This window comes from Panthera leo, chromosome A1 (assembly GCF_018350215.1).
Source record: "Panthera leo isolate Ple1 chromosome A1, P.leo_Ple1_pat1.1, whole genome shotgun sequence".
Lineage (NCBI taxonomy): Eukaryota > Metazoa > Chordata > Mammalia > Carnivora > Felidae > Panthera > Panthera leo.
The window spans coordinates 11167110-11188151 of record NC_056679.1 but is presented as its reverse complement, the minus strand read 5'-3'; the positions used below and the strand labels follow the sequence as shown (position 1 = coordinate 11188151).

General features: G+C 39.4%; 1 protein-coding gene and 1 long non-coding RNA gene across 11 annotated transcripts in view; one reads left to right on the top strand and one right to left on the bottom strand.

Moving 5' to 3' along the window:
• Window positions 1–21042, bottom strand: part of FRY (FRY microtubule binding protein) — a 340234-nt gene that overhangs the window by 169191 nt on the left and 150001 nt on the right. For all 10 annotated transcript variants that reach the window (XM_042948349.1, XM_042947801.1, XM_042947961.1 and 7 more), the window contains 4 exons: window positions 5234–5373; window positions 1100–1190; window positions 813–892; window positions 617–697 (listed from right to left, as the gene is read on the bottom strand). In XM_042948349.1, the coding sequence (XP_042804283.1) occupies window positions 617–697; window positions 813–892; window positions 1100–1190; window positions 5234–5373 (392 nt within the window). The remainder of the gene's footprint in view (window positions 1–616; window positions 698–812; window positions 893–1099; window positions 1191–5233; window positions 5374–21042) is intronic.
• On the top strand, window positions 160–19126 carry LOC122225766. The gene is made up of 3 exons (XR_006205369.1): window positions 160–417; window positions 13036–14143; window positions 18551–19126. It is a non-coding gene; the product is annotated as an uncharacterized LOC122225766 (long non-coding RNA).

Here is a 21042-nt window from a genome sequence, read left to right as displayed (position 1 = left end):
AAGACGGGTGAACAAGGTGTGACATCACTTTTGGAAGAAGTAGATTATTGGTAATGGTCTAACACCACTTTGTTCTAGCCTGCTAAGTAGCGTTATGGGGCCAGATAAATTTAGCAATGAGAATTTTCCCCCGACTTGTTTCCATGACAGAGTCTGGGACATTTTTAGCTCAGCTGAGTTAAGTAAGCTCTATAGTAAAGGGACATTCTAGAATGGAATTTTCCCATTCACAGATGATAGATATCGTAGCTACACGCTCAGAGAATACAGAAAACAAGACTCCTCAAAGTGGTAAACTTCTTTGGAATATTTGTGGCAGAGAGGAAACAATTTGGTTCGTCCGGTTCTTTCTTTGATGCAGTAGTCTGAAACTCATGGACTCCTGGTAGCCCCTGGCCCAAATGCCGGGTAAAAAAGGTAGGGGAGAAAACAATTGAAAAAGACTTGGTTCTTGCCTCGAGGGCGCTTTTAGTCAATTTCAGAGACCTGAAACCCATAGCAAAAAAAAGACCTTAGCTTTCTGTAAGCTCACACACAGTCCCTTCCTGAGAATGGAGCTGGGCTGCGATAGGGGAGGGGCTCAAGATCTTATGGTAGAGGGCTGACGTTCACTTACTTAGCTTGTGCCAACACTCCAATGACTTCTGCGTACAGGTCTGCCACGATGTGCATATTTCCAGTGTTAGGACCAAGGTACCTAAATAAGATACGATGAGATGAGTTAGGGATCCCTGGTCATCTAAAAAGAGCCAACTTGTTTTAGTTTTAAGTGCCCAACTTCTTCAAAATTCTAAAGAGACAAATTACTTTACCCTTCTTTGTACTTAAAGTGCTTGAAAGCCAAGTTAATAACATCATGTATTAGACTGTCTATTACAGGATGGAGTGGAATCTGAAAAGGAAAAAAAAAGATCGCTTTAACTTGGAAGACAATATTAAAGATCACATCAGTAATAGTACTTCTGTGATCCTTAGCAATCAATAAACATAATTCATATGACCCAATATTTGAAATTCATGGACAATTTAAAACTTAGATTTTAAAAACATAAGTAGTTTTCAGATAAACCTTATCTAAAAGAAACATTAAATTACTGACCTGTTTCAAAACTTCTATTAATACTAAAGAAAAAATGAAATCAATGGCGAGGTCGCGTCTTTCCATTAAATAATCACGCTGTTGTTCATCACTGTAAAATATAAAATATTCATATTCAGTGGCACTGAAAAAATTCTCGGAGTGCTACAATTCGCCAGACATCTAGGGCTCATTCCCAGTGGACTGCAAACCAGATTTGCTATTTCAAGATTGCAGGGGTAAATATATGCTAATGCTTTTTGTTACCAGTGAGGTGCAGTGAACTAACACAGGATCAGAATATTTGACTTCAAACTTCAACTTTTCAGCCATGTCAACTCGAGTAGCTATCTGTGAATCTACAAGCTCATCCTGTGGGCTCTTCCAAGGTAACTTTCTGGAATCCTATCATCTCTAGAACAGATACAGACGCAGGGCAGGGCTGTCATATGGGAGGTATATATTGAGAAGCACCTATGAAAGAAGCTACACAACGTAGAGAATAATAAGGACGTAGTACCATGATCAGCTACAGCAGGACTATGGAGGGTGGAGAAAGGTTAGGAGCCATGTCTCTCTCTCTCCCTCTCTTTCTCTTTTGTTTCCATGCCTCTTTCCTCGTGACCTTCTGCCACTTGAAGTTTGTGAAAGAAGAGAAAAGTGAATGGGGTGGTGGGAGAGAGAATGGTTATAAAGCAGGTGGAAGAAGAGGTAGAAAGAAGCAAAGTGGAGTCATTTGAACTCACTCAAAAGTCAGGGAGCTAATAAGCACTGTCAAAGGACAGAAATGTCAGTCTACCTCCATCCCACCCCCCCACCCCGGGTTCTGCTTATCTAACATACTAACTGAAGGCTGACTGGGAATGGAACAAAGAAAGACAAATTAAACGATGGCTGAGACTCTAAGCACAGAATAGTGGCTACGAGCATTGGCTTTGGTGTGGAACAGTCGTAGGTTAAAATGATGCCTCTTCTATTTACCAGTAACAATGGGAATGATAATAGCAATTACAGAAGGGTTTGCTTGAGTATTAAATAAGATAAAGTGTGTAATATGTTTAGCATAGTCTCTCAAACATGTAAATGCTCCATCCTTGCAATTTTAAGTAAAAGCAATGAGAAAGGAGGACCAGAGTTGGGCTTGTCAGGCAGGTATTTTCAAAATAAATCAAGAATATTAAAAAAAAGTTTTAATGTTTATTTATTTTTGAGAGACAGAGAGACAGAGTATGAGTAGGGGAGTGCCAGACAGAGAGGGAGACACAGAATCCAAGCAGGCTCCTGGCCCTAAGCCGTCAGCACAGAGTCTGACGCGGGGCTCGAACCCACAAATTGTGAGATCATGACCTAAGCTGAAGTTGGACCAACTGAGCCACCCAGGCACCCCAAGAATATTTTCAATATGGAGTATTTTTTTTTGCTTCAGTCAAAGGGAATGAGAAGAAAGGAAGGTGATATGTAAGATATAAAAAAGAACTTCTGGAGAAGCTCTATAACCATAAACAAGTCAAGTAAAGGCTGGCGAGTGACAGAATGGGTTAGCAAGGGAAGTTGCAGCTCTAACTCTCAAGGAGAAATGTATGGACAGGGTAGGAGCTCATTCATTCACGATTATTGCAAATAGTCTTGCCAGGAGGGAGAGCACTGGGCCAAACCATCTATCTGAAGTCCTTCAAGACCCACTAGAACTTGGAAGAGCTCCTGCCAGCTGGAGGAGAGGAAAACACATGCAACTGCCTTAAAAAAGAACATTCATCAAGCCTGACCTAGAGATTATAGCATGGAATAAGTAAACAAGATGTTTGAAGACTGAAAGGAAGGAGAACTTTCAAAGATGGCCAGCAGCAATAGAGAGAAAATGGTTGTGTTGGATGGCCAATAAGGGTCTTTAAAAGGGGCCAGAGGACCTTGAGAAAGTAGCAGTTCTTGGCAGGGAAAAAAACTTTAAACCCCGGATTCTATTTTATTTAATAAGCCAATTTATGCTTTCAAATAAAAGTAAGACCTATACTTTTCCAATAATGAATTCAACTTTATTGCTGGTTTGAGGTCTAACTGCCGGGAGCCAGCAGCATCTGACAAATTTATTTGGCAGTCAAAATGTTGATATTATACTAATCTTAGAGATTGTAACCCTAGTACACATCTGTCACACTTAACTGTTTTCGGTTGCTTGTGCTTTTCTCTAAAGTTCCTCTTTTTTTTTTTTTTCCTAGTAACAGAAACTCTCATTATTACCTACATCATGCTCTAGATACCCTCATTCTTTTGGCTTTCTCCCAAACACACATTCTTATTTTGGATGTCCAAATGCTAATTAAATGCTGCTGAGTCAAATTTCACTGTCCTGATGCTATATTTGATGTTGGCAATTACTCTGATCTCCTGAAAACAATTAGTAACGTGAGTTTTAAAATACTATTTTCAAGGGTTCCTGGCTGGCTCAGTCTGTAACATGCAACTCTTGATCTCAGGGTCGTGAGTTCAAGCCCCATGTTGGGCATGGAGCCTCTTAAAAAAAAAAAAAAAAAAAAATATATATATATATATATATATATATATATATATATATACACACACACACACAAAGTAAAATAATATATATATATTATATATATAATCATTTTCAATATTTTCAATACAAAAAGAAATAAATTCATGGAAAATCTAGTTTTAGTAACTAAATTATGACAAAACAGAGAAACACAACTAAAACTCACTTAATTCAATTAAAACTGCCCCATTCTTCATCCCCAAGGAAAGGTTTAATATCTACTCATAAACTAACATGTAATATGGGAAGAATAATAAAATGATACCATTAATTTATTAATCTCACAGTCTGAACCAATTTTAGAATTGAGACTTTACCTTTCAAATTTGATATATCAAAAAAATATTTGTGAGAAGAGACTGCTAATTAGTATGAGATTTCTTTTCAGGGTTATGAAATGTTCTGGAATTAGTGGTGATGGCTGTACAACCTTGTGAATATACTAAAAAACACAGAATTATGCACTTTAAAAGAATGAATTTTGCCAGGTATAAGTTATATCTTAATAAAAAATTCCCTGTCTTCAACTAAAAAATGATTCAATATAAAAAGTTATTAATTTCTCTTCCAAACAAAATGATTAACAAATAATTGAATCTTGCATAAATTCAAGCATGTTATAAAATGAAATCACAACTCTGGATGAAATGTAATTCATTTCATGACATTGAGAAGTGGATATTTTTAAAAAAGCATTAGAAGTGTCAAGAAATAATGAGAGACATAAATCACTCACAAGAAGTAGTTAATATCTGATTTTCTGAATGATTCATTTCTGTCTTTACTGTTTTAAAAAGTGCACCATCAATTCATATGGAGATGTTTTTAAAATAATCTTTTTTTTAAGAAAAGGTAAATATAGTCAACTTTCTTATATTTACTTATATTTCAAACATATGAATTCCATAGATTTATGTAAACTTTGGGGGATGGCACCTTCATTTGACAGTAAAAGAATCTTAAATTTTATGGTTGCTAAAGGGTTCATGTAGCAGCAAGTTCCACTTTTCAAATCCGTAAGAGAAGGGGGAGCACAGAATAATACAAATGTCGGCTGCAAGGGAAGTTCGAGATGAGGTAATCTGACTTCCCTGTTTCGCTAGTGAAGAGACGAAAGTACAGAGAGGTCGTGAGCTGCCCAAAGTCACAGGGCTCATGGATGGCACCTCCAGGCCTACTGCTAAGGTCCTGTCCAGCCTCCTTCCCATGACAGCACACCAGGCACTCAAAGTTACTGACAAGGACTAGGCAGCACCATGTGGGGCCTGCTACAGCCTTTCTGCTTTTAGGTGCAGACTGGAAGAGAGAGGGCTCAGGAAAGTAGCAAGGTAATCTAGGGCCCTTTACACCTGCCCCACCAATGTCAAAATAAGGCTGAGTGTGTCTTTTCAACCTGTGACAAGTGGCAGTGACTAGCACTCCCACTGCTAGACAAGGGGCCACCTGTGCCACCTGCTAGGTATCCATGCATAGGCAGGAAGATTTAGATGATGCATAAATCCCATTTTGATTTATGTTTCTGAAAGAGAGAAAGAAGAAAGAAAGAAAGAAAGAAAGAAAGAAAGAAAGATCCTCATAATTCCTACACATAAGAAATGTACCTTTTTGATTTATTGCTTGTTCTTGGTCTGTATTCATGTGATTCATCCTCAATGCCATTTTGCCTTTTATACCAGTCAAACAATGTACGCAGAATGGAAGGCAGGCAGTACTCAGAAAGGGAGCTCATTGAGCTGATGACCTATAGAGAAAAAGAGGTGATAAAAAGGCTTTGGTGGCTCTGGCAATTACTGAAATACTTTTCATTTCACAAATAACTCCAAGCTATATTTCTTATTTATCACACGTTTCCCTTAACAATCTTTATGAGTACATTCCCAAGAGGCCAAATCTTATAATGTTTACAGATGTTCCTTATATAATAATTTTGTGGTTCAAGAAAGTTAATTACTTTGACTTCCTTTCATTCTAGAAGTCAGATGTTAATTGCACACAGGTTATTCATGGACTGCAGAGAAATTATTTTCCCACACCGTCCAAGAAGTACAGTGCCTTGTACTCCTTAGGTCTCAAAAACACTTGTTGTAGAAATAAAAACATTAATTGACACAATCACATTAATTGTTTAGGGGAAATAAGCAAGCCTAGCTCCCAAACAAACAACCCAAGTGGTAATGTAACATAATGTATGGTTTTCTGCCCATAATCATTCATTCACTCATCTGAGGTAGGCTCCAAATTAGACTCAAGAACCAGCAGCAATAATTTATTGTCTATCACCTTGAAGGCAAACCACTCCCCTCTTTTTTAAACAACAAATATGTCTTTGAGAGACGAGTTATTCCAATTTCCTTTTCTGGAAAGATTCATGATGTTTTGCTACTTATCATGGAAAAAATGAACCTTAATTGCCATCTCATACCATGTACAATGATTAACTGAAAAAAATCATACTATAAAAAACCTAAACTGTAAAACTTCTGAAGAAAACGTAGGAGAAAAATCTTTGTGACTCTGGGTCAGCCTAGGATTCCTTAAGTAACACATCAAGAGCAAAGTCCATGATAATTTGAAACTGAAAGTCATCAAAATTAAAAGATTCTGTTCTGGGGATGAAAGGTTGGTTCAATATTCACCAAGCAATAAACATAATACACCACATTAACGAAATAAAGGATAAATAATCATATGATCATCTCAGTAGATGCAGAAAAGACATTTGACAAAATTTTACATCATTTATGATAAAAATGCTTAATAAAGTGGGTTTAGAGGGAACATACCCCAACATCATAAAGGCCATACGTGGAAAACCCACAGATAACATCATACTCTGTGGTGAAAACTGGGAGCTTTCCTTTAAGATCAGGAATAAAACAAGAATGTCCATTATTCACCAGAGTTCTAGAAGGCCTAGCCACAGCAAGCAGATGAGAAAAATAAAAGGCGTCCATGTTGGTAAGAAAGAAGTAAGGCTGTCACTAATTGCAGATGACATGATACCATATACATATGATATATACATATCATATACGTATATGTATGGCTATATACACACCGTATACATGGTATGGCTATATACATACATATATATAACCCTAAAGACTCCACTGAAAAACTATTCGAAGCAATAAAGTAATTCAGAAAAGTGACAGGATACAAAATCAATACACAGAAATCAGCTGCATTTCTACACACTAATAACAAAGTAGGGAAAGAAAAATTAAGAAAACAATTCCATTTACAATTGTATGAAACAGAATAAAATACCTAGGAATAAACTTAATCAAGGATATGAAAGAACTATTAGGACATTGATGAAAGAAATTGAAGAATTTGACACAAAGGAAAGATATTTCATCTTCATGGATTGTAAGAATTAATATTGTTGCAACATCCATACTACTGACAGCAATCTACAGATTCAATGAAATTCTATCAAAATACCAAGAGCATTTTTCACAGAACTAGAATAATAATACTAGAAAAATAATGCTATTTTTATGGAACTTCAAAAGATACTAATTGGCCAAAGCCATCTTGAAAAAGAAGAACAAAGCTGGAGGTATCACAATTCCAGATTTGAAGATACACTATAAAGCTATAGTAATCAAAACAGTATGGTACCAGCACAAAAACAGCCACATAAATCAATGGAACAGAATAGAGAGTACAGAAAGAAACCCACGCTTATATGGTCAATTAATCAGTGACAAGGGAGGCATGAATACAAAATGGGGAAAAGAGTCTCTTCAATAAATGGTGCTGGGAAAACTGGACAGCTACATGCAGAGGAATGAAACTGGACCACTTTCTTACACAAAAATAAACTCAAATTGGATTAAAGACACTTAAATGGGAAACATAAAACCACAAACCTTCTAGAAGAAAGCATAGACAGTAATTTCTCTGACATCGGCTGTAGCAACGTATTTCTAGATATGTCTCTTCGGGCATGGGAAACAAAAGCAAAAATAAACTCGTGGGACTAAACCATCAACAAAATGAAAAGGCAACCTACTGAATGGGAGAAGATACTTGCATATCTGAGAAGGAGTCAACATACAAAATATATTAAACACTTCTACAACTCAACACGAGAAACCCACCAAACAATCCAACTAAAAATGGGCAGAGGACCTAAACAGACATTTTTTTTCCAAAGGAGACAAACAGATGGCAAACAGATATGAGAGAGAGACAGAGAGACAGAGAGAGAGAGAGAGAGAGAGCCCACACACAAGTGGAGGAGGGGCAGAGGGAGGGAGAGGGAGAATCTTCAGCAGATTCCACACCCAGCGTACTAGCATAGAGCCTGACGTGGGGCTTGGTCTCATGACTGTGAGATCATGACCTGAACCAAAATCAAGAGTCAGACGCTTAACCGACTGAGCCCCCCATGTGCCCCCCGACAAGATTTCTTACAGGCAAATTATGACCTGCGGTGCCAATGAGACAATGATAACATAGGCATCTCCAACACTGCTGATAGAAGAAAAAAGTTGGCACAACATATCGGGAGGAAATTTGGAAATGTGATCAAGAACTTCATAAATGCTTCTCAAGAAGCCCATTCCTAGGAATTTATCTCAAATACATAATTAGAGATGAGTAAGAATGTTCAGGACAGCATTATATTATAGAAAAAACGGGACATCTAAATGTCCAACTATATATCTTAATACAATGTGGAATGTGAGGCAGACTACCTATGAAACCATTAAAAATCACACTTCAAAAATATCTAATGACATGAAAATATTCATCATATGTTACATGGAAGAAGAATGAAAAACCGTTTAATTGGTGAGGTTTGCACTTGGCATGGACACTACGTAAGTATGCATATAGCAAACACAACCAGGGGTAGGTAAACCAACATACTGAGAGTGCATGTAGACCCCGCAGGTTGTCAGGACGGAGATCACTAGAGGCAGGGGGTAGGTGAGAGTTGAAGAGAAATGAAGGGAGGATTTTACCTGGGCCTTTTTTAGAAAGGGGATAAATTTGAGACAAGAGTCAAGAAGAAAGCTAAGCAAAGACTCAAGGCAGGAAGCCTATGGTAATGAAGGTGCAAAAATTGTTTGTTCATAATAATTACAGTGATTAATTTAATGAAAGTTTTGATTGAACCGAAAGAAGACATATTTGGCTGGTGCAGGGACTTGGGTATATCGGAGAGAAGAAAAATAATGTTGGAAATTTTAAGCTGGAACTAAATCAGAGAAGTTACTTAATGCTAGTCTGAAAAATTACAGTTTTCTTCTCTAGAAAATGGGAAGCCCCTAAAGATTTCTGAATAGGAAAATGTGCCCATAGAAACGTTGGGGAAGTTTAATCCAGCAGTGATGTGTAGGTTAGACCAAGGGCGTTTGCCAATAGAGGTGGTCAGTGCCAACAGAGGTGGTCAGAACAGACACACACACGCGCACGCGCACACGCACACACATGCAGGCACACACGCACTCTCGAATTGAATGAGGTTACTGCAACAGTTCCAGGCACACAGTGATCACAGCTTGAGCCGGGAAGTGGCAGGAGAAATGGAAAACCTTAGTTAACTTAAAATGTTTCTGTAGTTAAGCAGGCGAGGCTTAACTTCTTTTTATAAAGGAAACTAGAGCAATGGGAGTTGAAGAGCTTCCTGTCAATGGGACTTTCCACTGTCACCTTTAAAAGAAGCTCCAAGATTGAACAGAACAATTATGTGTCCTTCCTCAGATTCTGTGTCTTGAGAGCCTTATTTCTTGCTGTCTTGTAATTATGGTTATATGTACATACACAAAATTGTACATTGTCGCTAGCTATGGTTTAATAGAAGTTAAGTATCAATAGGCTATTGCATTCTGCCCACCCTGTGAACCGAGTCACCATCAGTTTTTAATTGAAAAATATCGAATTATTTTTTTAAAAAGAGACCCTATCCTCGCTCCCCCCCACACTGTAATATCCACAGCCACGACGTATCTTCCCGTTGTTCCTGTGGACGTAACAGTGGTAAATTTGGGGAACGAAGCAAATTAGGGATGTCAAGGGGATAATTTACTAGTTCTCTCTAAGCTACCCAAGCACAAAAAAGGATACTTCTCCAATCACTACCATCTAAGATATTTTGAATTGGGGACTGAAGGGGGTTCCTCCCAGAAGGGGAAAAAACCCAGAATCTGGAGTCCTTCACCATAGGTTAATTCTGCCTTAATTAATCACATGTGTAATAAAATCCCCAACCATCTACTATCATATTTCAGTAATTCAAAAATACTTGTGTAAGTCTGGACAGGACTTAAGGAGACACGATGACTAAATATGATGTGGTAACCTAGACGGTATCCTGGAATAGAAAAGAGATATTTGCGAAAAACAAATAAAACAAATCCAGAATTTAGTTAATAATGATGCACTGATGTTGGTTTCTTATTGTGACAAATGTACACGGTAACGTAAGATGTTAATAAAAGAAATTGGGTGTGGGAACAGGACAACTGTCTGTACTTTCTTTGCAAGCTTTCTGTAGATTAAAAACTATTCAAAAATAAAAAAAAAGTTTATTTAGAAAACACCTATGTGGGAGATTTACATGCTTCTGTCATTTACTACAGACCCAAAAAGGAGATATAAACCTACATTTGTCCCCTAATTGTCTCTGGGTAGAGCTCACAATGTTTAGCAGTTTCACTCACTTAGATGTAACCCACATTCTCCATAGAGAATGTCAATAGTATTCTTTAAACCTCAGCCATAATTTTTTTTTACCCATTAAAAAGTCATCGTGAAGCCATTCTTGGTATTATATCTACTGGGCATACTTTCCACGGCAAATACATCGAGACCATCATAGAAGAGAAGAAAGGTCAGCACTGGGTGGATGTGTGTGTTTTTTCCATCTCTCTGTTACTGCCCTGTTACTGTTAAAGTCCAGGCTTGTCAGGAAGGAAGGGTGGAATTTGCAAAGACCTGGCCCTCAAAGCTCAGGAAGGGAGGAAGGTCTAGCTGGCTTCTTGGTTACTCAACTCCTTCATTTACGGGAAGCAGAGCCAATGGCGAGATGAATTCTAGCTCTGTGCTGCTGTTGAAAGGGGGCAGGCCCATTTACAAAGATGTTCTTGTTGCATTTAAATGATCATATTCTTCCATCATAGATGAGCTAGGTACTGTGGAGCTTGAGGAGATGAATTGCACAGAATCACAGAACTATTTCATACTGGTGTTTTGCTTTGGGGGGAGGGGATAGAAGGGAATACTAAATGTACTTTGCAAATGTTTTCTTAATGTTTATTTTGGCATTTTATGTATAAATAGGCTGAAAGAGACTGTCCATTATGCTGTAGGGAAGGCATTCATTTTTCATAAGCATTTTATTATAGTTTCTGAATGCAAAGAAGGAAACTTTACATAAATATTTGAATGATTATTTGGTGGAGTCATTCCGTATCTTCCAGTAACAAGGTTGACTTGCCCCGAGTGGTGTGTTTAGTGAATAATTTTAAAGTAACTTCATTGATAGTTTAATTTTTCAAACTAGTTCAGGTGGCCAAGCCCCGGGGGGTCAGGTTACTGTCTATGAACTACCACAAAATGTTGATCTGTGGAAGTAATCCAAATGCAATTTTTTTTACTGGATCATATATCGTACTAGTGCTAGATTATAGCAATCAGTGATGACATATACCAGAGGCTTAAGAATATTACAAAAACTTAAAATTATACAAATCTGTGTATTACATTTTTCATGCAAATTAGGAAAAGATCTTTATTATATGACTTTGATATCCTGGTCTATTTTGTGGAACACCACGTTCCACGGGAGAATAATTTAAGAACCACTGAATAACACTAATGTGAATCCAACGTCAGTTAGTTTTTACTCTTAATTGCTTACGTTTTTCACTTCTACGTTTTAAATAGATTTTGATGGAATTGTAGCATTAGAATCAGTGTTGAAGCACTAGAATTTCACCTGCTTCCTTCCCAGAAAAATTATTACTGCCCAAGATAGTAAAAAGTTATTTTCACTCTACTATAGATGTATGGGCTTGGTTTACCATGTTTCTTGTTTGTAGATGGTATTTTTAATGTATTAAGAAACTAAGGCACTACAAAAGTATGTAAACATATGTCTAGAAGAAAACCCCATAGAAGTTACTTGGAATGTCTGAGCAAATTATATGAAATTTATAGAGACAGCACTGGTCACACTGAATTGCAAATAGCTGCATTAAATAATGTTCTCAGCACAGATGACTGATCCTTCACAAGCTACATTTTCATAATTTCATCAGTGTATTGAGAAGATCAGATGGTCCTAAGTTCAAGTTACAGCTCTGCCCTTCACTGGCTGTACGAGCTTGGATGTGTCCATTTCTCTGAGGCTCCATGTTTCCCGCTGTGAAATGGGACTGAAGAATACTTAACCTCACTGGGGTTTTAGGAAGAGTAAAAGATGAGATACTATAAAGTGTGCAGCACATAACCGACCTTCGAAAACGTCTATTTTCCTCTTCCATTTCTAAATATTGAAACTGAAGCACAGACATAAAAATTTTTGACTTTGAAAGGATCTTAGACTAAGTTAATAACAGAATGAATGATAGAAATTATTGACAGAATTTTATTTATGACAGCTGATAAATGGTGCTTTCAGGCGTATTGTAAAAAAAAAAAAAAAAAAAAAGGACCCACCTGTCTCTGATCCAAGCACAAACTACTAAGGCCTCCATTTAGAACCCTTGTAGCTTTTAGGGACACCTGGGTGGCTCAGTTGGTTAAACGTCTGACTCTTGGTCTCAGTTCAGGTCATGATCTCACGGTTCGTGTCCAGCCCGGCATTGGGCTCTGTGCTGACGGTGTGGAGCCTGCTTGGGATTCTCGCTTTCTCCCCCTCTCCATCTCTACCCTACTGCCCCTGTCTCTGTTTCTCTCAAAAAAAACCCAAAAAACAAAAAAAAAACTTAAAAAAAAATAAGAACACTTGCAGCTTGGTGTGTGTTCCCACACTTTTCTGGCTCCAGGAGCTGCCAACGTGGTACATTCCAAATGTTCACTTGTAGAGGTCTCCAAGCAATGCTGGTCCTACATTAGCCCCATAAAAGAAAGGTAGGGAACACCAGGCTCCCCGAGTTTGCTGCAGGCAGCTCACTCTGGGAAAGGACACTGACATGGCAACTATTATGGAACCAGAATGAATAGGCTGAATAAAACCAATTATTGGGAGCCCAGTTTACGTACACATCAGACTTTCAGGAACCTCAATCATCAGAAAACATTGAGCCCAAACGCGAATGAAAAATGGACACACCCGTTGGCAAAAGATATGGTGTTAAGCTCTTGTAGGTCATTCAGCACAAGACGGTTCTGTAAAACACACACAGGTCTCATTTGATTCTGTTCTCCCCTCTCTCACCAGATAACCTGTTCTTCTGGCCAAATTCCAAATCAGCCAAGAATTGATGATGCTTCCTCTTCCTGCCTCACTTCTTCATCTCAGACATCTGGTTTCTGTGCTTGCCACACTCCCGACAATTTACAGAAAAGATCAGAAAGGGCAAGCCTACTGGCCAACCAATGGCCTTTTGTAGTCATCCCCCTCCAAGTCTCGTGAGCAAATGACACTCTTTCTCGGGTTCTCCTTGAACCGCTTTCTTTCTCAGGATTCGGTGATGCGGCCAGTCTTATGTTACCTTATATACTCTCTTATCTCCCATATGATTACTTATGCAGTGCTGAAGCACATTAAGACCATTCACCTGCGAAAATAAGGATTTGGATTCTAATTCTAGTTCTGGCACAAGCTCCTTTGGGGAGTAATCGTCCTTTACCACATCAAGAGGAAATAACTTTCACTTACTGATTATGACTGTTTTAAGAAACAAAATTGGAGTAATTCTTCAAATAGAAAACATCATACAGTATACAATTGCTTGTATCATTTAACTTACTGCATGTTTTGGTCATAATGAGATAGAAGCAAAAGTCTAAAAACCAAGGGCAGAGAAAATTGACAAGAAAGCACATGGAGCTGGAAGGTATATGAGATGATGAAGATTCCGTTATTACTTTTTTCAAGAGCCACAGTTTTCATCTCTGTGTGTAATGTAGCTACCGACTGTCATTGGTACATCCTCCACCAGGTGAGGGTCCCATACTTCTTCAGGTGAGGGTTACTTTGGAGTACTGTTTTTTCGCTTTTTAAAATGGGTTAACTTGATATCTCAGCTGCGCCTGGTGACCTTTAACCCAGGTCCACACTCATCATAGGCAAGCTACTGTGTCACCTGAGAACCCAAAATAAAATGCCTTGGACTTTATATTTAAAAAGGATATCTATAAACTTGGATAGCAGAAGAAAGATTTCACTTGAGGTTCAAATGGGGAGCTCACCTTTCATTCATAGAACCCTCTCCAACAGACCACAGACAGGGAACTCATCACCAGCACCATGATGATGCCCTGGTACACCGCCTTTTAATTTCAGTGTTGCCAGTCATAATCAGCTAGCGTGACTTAGCTCGAACGTAAGTTTTTCAAACTATTGAATATTAATCTATCAGCTATGAAAATGCGTTCTGTATGTCAGCGAATAACACTGCAGCAAAAGGCTCTCTCATCGCTGGTGTCCAGGGAGCCCGTGGCTGCTAACGTCTCCCCCTTCCGTGAGGGTCTCTATTCTGCTGCCATCATGGGCCAGCCCTGCCCTAGAAAGCTGAATCTTCTGAGGCTCTTGTACTTTCCCGGCCACCTTTTCTCTCAGGCCACTCTTCAAATCTCAACTTCTTGGTCCATGCAGTTCCTGCCTGGCATGATGCAACCCGAATTTCATCTGGATGACAGAGATCTTTAAAATGCCCCTGTGCCTTGGTGGCTTCCTGTGACACACCTGTCCACCTTCCAAGCATCGTTAACTGCCCCCCTAACCTGAGTTCCCATAGCACTTGAAATATACCTCTGCTATAGCATTCGCTTTGCACTATCATTTGTTTGGATATCGGTCCTCTTCCTGGGATTGAGAATTCCTCGAGGGCAGGAACCCTATCTTACTGATTTTGTAACCCCAGAACCTTGCACAGATCCTAGTACGCTTGGGCACTCAGTATTTGTTGAATTGAACAGAAGTGGTTCCAAATCATGGTTGGAAACTACAGTTACTTTTTATTTCCCCTCTCAACCAATATTGATTCTTCTTATATAATTTTACACACATTCTTTCCAGTTCCATTGTCTCCATCTCAGTTTGGGCCTATTTGGTGTCAAATCTTTATCATAATACTCAAACTCCCCAAATGCCTCCCAACTTCAAGGATCTCTCCATTCATGAACCTGCTACCTCGGGGTTAACATCAAGTTGCACTTTGATCCATTTGACACCCAGTATGTATGAGAGAAAGCCCCACCCACTGCCATTAAAAGTCCTCCACAGTCTGATCCCTAACACTGGAGGCCAGCCGGAAAATTTTGTGTCTCAGGAGAAAACGATGCATTGTTCAGAGCTCACCTCTCTGGGGGTTGTCTAATTTAAGTCTGCAGGCACTCTGCACCTTTTAATGCCTTTGAGCTATTTTAAAATTGTGCATATGAGGGGCGCCTGGGTGGCTCAGTCGGTTAAGCGTCCAACTTCAGCTCAGGTCATGATCTCACGGTCCGTGAGTTCAAGCCCCGCGTCGGGCTCTGTGCTGACGGCTCAGAGCCTGGAGCCTGCTTCAGATTCTGTGTCTCCCTCTCTCTCTGACCCTCCCCCGTTCATGCTCTGTCTCTCTCTGTCTCAAAAATAAATAAAACATTTAAAAAAATTAAAAAAAATAAAATAGAATTGTGCATATGACAGACAACTGGTAGCAATGCCAGAGATTCTTTTCTACAGAAAGAAAAAAACACTCTGCCCAGTGACGGCTCAATTAACTGACTTCACTCTCCCACTGTGAAAGAAGCCACTTTTGCCTCTGACTGCACATTCACTTCAATGTTCCTGACTTATAAATGTGTCCATTTGGGGGTTCTCTTTTAAACTGGCTGTAACTTCCTCATTAAAAATGAGTTAAGTAAAATCTTTCACGTATATTCCTTTTATATTTCTACGAGAGTTATGACGTTGTCTCTTTTTGAATATCATCTTTTAACAATACACATCTTCCGCCTCAACTGATAGAGCCATTCATCAGTCCTCAAAGATAACTCATAATGTCCTTTTTCTGTTCAGGACCTCTGCACATTTCCAATCCTCCTCACCATCAACACCCGGCAAAATCCTGTTGCTTCTAATGTTTTAGGCACCTGACAAACTATATCCGCTTCTAGAAAGATTTTTCAGCCACTCGGCCCTAAAGTGTATGTCTTCTGTTCACTGAAATCTCACGATGTTTACTGTCTGTACTATCCATGTGGTACTTCTTACACACATGGACCCCTGTCAGAGTGGTCTGTGCACTGCCTTAACCTCTTCTGGATCTGAAGCTCCTGGAATGTAGGGACCACATCCTTACATCTCTTTGTCCCACACAGAGCTTTGTGTGCATGTACACACACACACACACACACACACACACACACACACACACACACACAAACACACACACTTTTTTTTTTAACGTTTATTTATTTTTGAGACAGAGAGAGACAGAGCATGAACAGGGGAGGGGCAGAGAGAGAGGGAGACACAGAATCTGAAACAGGCTCCAGGCTCTGAGCTGTCAGCACAGAGGCTGACGCGGGGCTCGAACTCACGGACCGTGAGATCATGACCTGAGCCGAAGTCGACGCTTAACCGACTGAGCCACCCAGGTGCCCCTACACACACACACATATACACACACACACACACACACACACACACACACACACACACTTTTAATAAATGTCTACTATAATAAAGAACATTGCCACCAGGACAATATTTTACTCATTTTACTTTCTAATCTGTGACAATTAATTTAGGCACTTAAAATAAATTACTGGCAGCATATGTTTTCAAAATGCTATTGGAAATCTCTTCCCCCTTTATTAATTCTCACTATTGGTATGACTTTCTCACTAGCAGGGACTGAAGCCGTCCCTGGCTGGCTCCCTAGTGCAGGGCAAAGCTTGCTACCTGGGGCGCACCATGCGTGGTCCTTCCATGGTGAGCTTACTTTCTAGCCTGAGGTTATGATTCGTCTGATCATATCTCTCTGTCTTGCCCATTAGATTAGGGGCCTCTCCAGGGCAGTACCATGATTTCTTCGTGTTCATTTCATGTTTATTTCCACCAGCTGACATACTGCTTGGTGCAGGGTTGCTGCCTGCTAGGTGCTGTGTAAGAATGTACAAATTTCATGGATATGAGCTTGATCCAAAGTCAAATTCTGGGAATAATACAAATTCCAAGCTGTTCAATGTGTAAAGCAGTGGCTAGTATGAGTCTTCTCCCGCTCCTACAGAGCTTTAAAAAATCCTGTTTAGACATCTTTCCAGGTGTATCCTAAACAGGGTTAGATTATCATTAGATTAGATTAAAACATATGAAGCCAAGAGTTAATTATATATAAAAGATACAGAAGAAAACTTAAGGAAACAAAGCTTTAACTCTAAATATACACATTTTAAAATTTAAACTGTAAAATTGACAAATTCTAGGGATATTCCACAGTAGGAAAAAAAGGAGGTATACAGAACTGTAAATAGTATTCTTTATGGGACATTTTGGAAAAAATAGGCTTTTATAAAATAACTGATTTTTAGATGGATGAATAATTGCCCAAAATAAAATTTCCCAATCTCTCCTCCAGCTACGTGTGGCTATGTGACTAAGATCTTATCAACTGAAGGGGCACCTGGGTGGCTCAGTCGGTTGAGCGTCCGACTTTGGCTCAGGTCATGGTCTCATGGTTCGTGAGTTTGAGCCCCGCGCCAGGCTCTGTGCTAATAAACAGCTCAGAGCCTGGAGCCTGCTTCAGATTCTGTGTCTCCCTCCCTCTCCCTCTCTCTCTCTCTCTCTCCCCCCCCCTCCTCTGCTCATGCACTGTCTGTCTCTGTCTCTCAAAAATAAATAAATGTTAAAAAAATTTCAAAAAAAGATCTTATCAACTGAATATGAACAGAAGTGGTGTGTGCAATGTTGGGGTGTTTTGGGGTTTATTTGTTTATTTTCCTATAATTCTTTTCCTATTTCTCCTTCTTACTGCCTGAATGCAGATGTAATGGCTGAGCTCCAGAAGCCAACTAGACCATGAGATGACCTTGGGAATGTAAGCCATGCACCGGAAAACAAAAATAATATAAAGATACTAGACTGATTTTCTTTGTACTTCTTGAACATGAGAGAGAAAGAAACTATCTTGTTCAAGCCACTGTTATTTTATGTGTCATTTGCAGTAAAACCGAATCTTAACTGATACAGGATCTGAGAGCCCTTACCTGTTGAAAACTCCCCTCTGAATTCTTGCCAACTTAGTTAAAAATTTATTTTAATGTTTGTTTATTTTTGAGAGAGAGAGACAGAGAGACAGAGTGTGAGTGGGGGAGGGGCAGAGAGAGCCGGAGACACAGAATCCAAAGCAGGCTCCAGGCTCTGAGCTGTCAGCACAGAGCCTGACATGGGGCTCGAGCCAAAGTCGGAAGCTCAACTGACTGAGCCACCCAGGCACCCCCCACCCCCCCCCCCCCCCACACACACTTAGTTGTTAGACATATAAGCATGTTACAAAGTAAAAAGCACAGGTTTGAGAGTCCAAACATGTGGATGCCAGACTTGGCTCCTTCAGGCTTCAGTCATATAGTGTTGGGCAAGGTCTCTGACACTCATTTCCATGAAATGTAACATAGAGATGGTGATGATGATGGCTTCTTCTCGGAGTTGTTGGAAGCAGTGATTGATGTCGGTGGAGATAATGAGAGAGAAGGGGCTTCATAAATTATACAGTATCACATGATTTTTTTGCTTCTATTTCTAGCAAGAGAAAAATGGATCATGGGCTTGTTAAGTGGAGGAGTAAACAGGGCCGTCCAGGATCAGGCACTGAACGTGCACAAGCCCAGCTCTCTGCAATCTGTCATTCATGCCAGTGACGTTCAAAAGGAAGAAACTGATCAAGTATTCTCTAAACAGGGACCAGCTGCATACTGTTCAATGGATATACTTAGCATAGTGCCTATCCTATGGCAAGTACACACGAACGTCACTTCCACTCTTACTATTGGTCCCACCATCACAGCAATGGAGTCAATAGAATGCAAGGTGGTATCACCAGTATGTTCTTTTCATATACTGTGTGAATCCAGAGTAAAATCCTACTACTTGGTATTGGAACAAGGGGATTCCTAATTTGAATGTTTAATATCAAAAGACTAAGAGAGCCTGATACAGCCATGGCATTGCCAATGGAACCTCAATTCTTACAATCTGGTAGCAAAACAGTAAATGGACACAGGTGGACCAATTTCAGCCAAGATTCCTTATGGCCTGGGGGGTCTTGCTATCTTTTTTTTTTTTCAAGTTTATTTATTTTGAGAGATACAGAGACAGCGTGAGTGGAGGAAGGGCAGAGAGAGAGGGAGACAGAGAATCCCAACCCCGACAAGGGGCTCGAACTCATGAAACCGCAAGATTGTGACCTGAGTCGAAACCAAGACTCAGACGCTTAACCAACTGAGCCACTCAGGTGCCCCTATCTCTTCAAAGTGAAATAGATTTTGTAGGTTGTCTTCTCTCTTGGTTCATTTGTAAATTTATGATTTAATGATGAGAGGATAATCTTACATGTCTTACTTGAAAATTCTCAGTGGCCATCTCACTATTGATTCACTTGTGAAGTGTCTTTCCTGCATAGAGATGTGATACAGAGCAGTGCTGCTCAAGCTTTAACGTGTGCATGGGTCACCTGGGGATCCTGTTAAGCTGCAGAATCTGATTCAGCAAGATCTGGGGCAGAGCAGAGATCGTGCATTTCAACATTCTGAGCGACAAGGTTAAATGTATTATCGCTAATTAAGTGGCAAAGTCAGGATTTCAACCCAGGTCTATCTAATTCCAAAGGCTATCTCTTCCACAATGCTGAAATTCAGAAATAGAGGGCTGGATAATAAATGGGAAATTGTGTTTAAGCCAAATCATTTCGGATAAGTATTATCTGCAATGTTAAAATTTAGAAGCACTATTTTCCCAGAGAATAAAGAAAAATATACATTAAGTTGCAGATTTTTTTTTTTTTTAGGAAAGGACAGTGATATTCTAGAATATGAATATCTAGGATGGGAATATGATAGGATAGAGACAGAGAAAATAGAGTGGAAAGTTATGGAAGACAGATGACAAATATTTACATTCTTAAGGAAAAGCAAAGAGCTACAACTTATCCCATTTCCAAAATAATGACCCAAATGTTCCTCCAGGGTCTCTGACCAGCCTGGCACCTGCCAGGTGATGACTAAAGACAATACGACAAGAGAAGACAGTTCCGAGACACAGAGAGATGAAGCCCATATTCCATTTCACCAGCATTCCAGAAAACAGCCAGCTCTACCAGCAACAGAGTGCAAACCCAGAACCACACCAGCCCTCAGACACTGACTATAAGCACGAGGTTTTCAAGTCTCCCTTCGCAAACGGCTTACACAATAGAAAATGCAGAATTCAAACTTTATAACGCATCCTTACAGGTTTGGATCAAACAAGTCTGAACTTTAACAACCAGAGAATTTTCCTCCTGATTCCACATTAAAGGCAATTACAAAGCTCTGTCGGAAGGGCACTCTCTCTGAGTTCTCCTTAAGACAATAAAACCCCCACCATATTAGATGAGGCTGTGATGCATCCAGCAGTATTTGGTCTCTGCCACTGGCTTCAAGTGAGGTTTCTGAAGGAGAATGTGCTGTCCTCTCTGTCATCAACTGCACAAGTTTAGGAAACGCCACAGACACATCTCTCACTTCCTCTGATGCCCAGTTATCCATCATTCTTAAACATACCTGAAGCCTTCCTAAAGTTACTGAATCAGGATCATCAGATCCTGATTTCCTATGTTTATTACCTGCTCTTTAGAGTTGGATGCCCTTTTACTACTCCTACGTTTTTTTTTTTTCAAGTTTTTATTTAAATTCCAGTTAGTTAACATACAGTGTATTATTGGTTTCAGGGGTAGAATTTAGTGATTCATCATTTACATATCACACCCAGTGCTCATCCCAACAAGTACCCTCCTTAATCTCTATGCAATCTATTTTCAAAAGACTTTCTTTGTATTTATTCTGTCTTAAATTGTTTTTGTTCCTGTATCACCTTTTCCATTGGAATCTAAGTCACCATACTTGTCTTATAATTATTGTTAAGGTGATTTTTTTCACGTCATTGTGAATTCCAAAAGAGCTAAAACTTGTCCTAGACTCTGTATTTTGCAGGGCTGTATCAAGCAAATAGTAGTTATTCAAAGAAAAATGCTGGATGAAA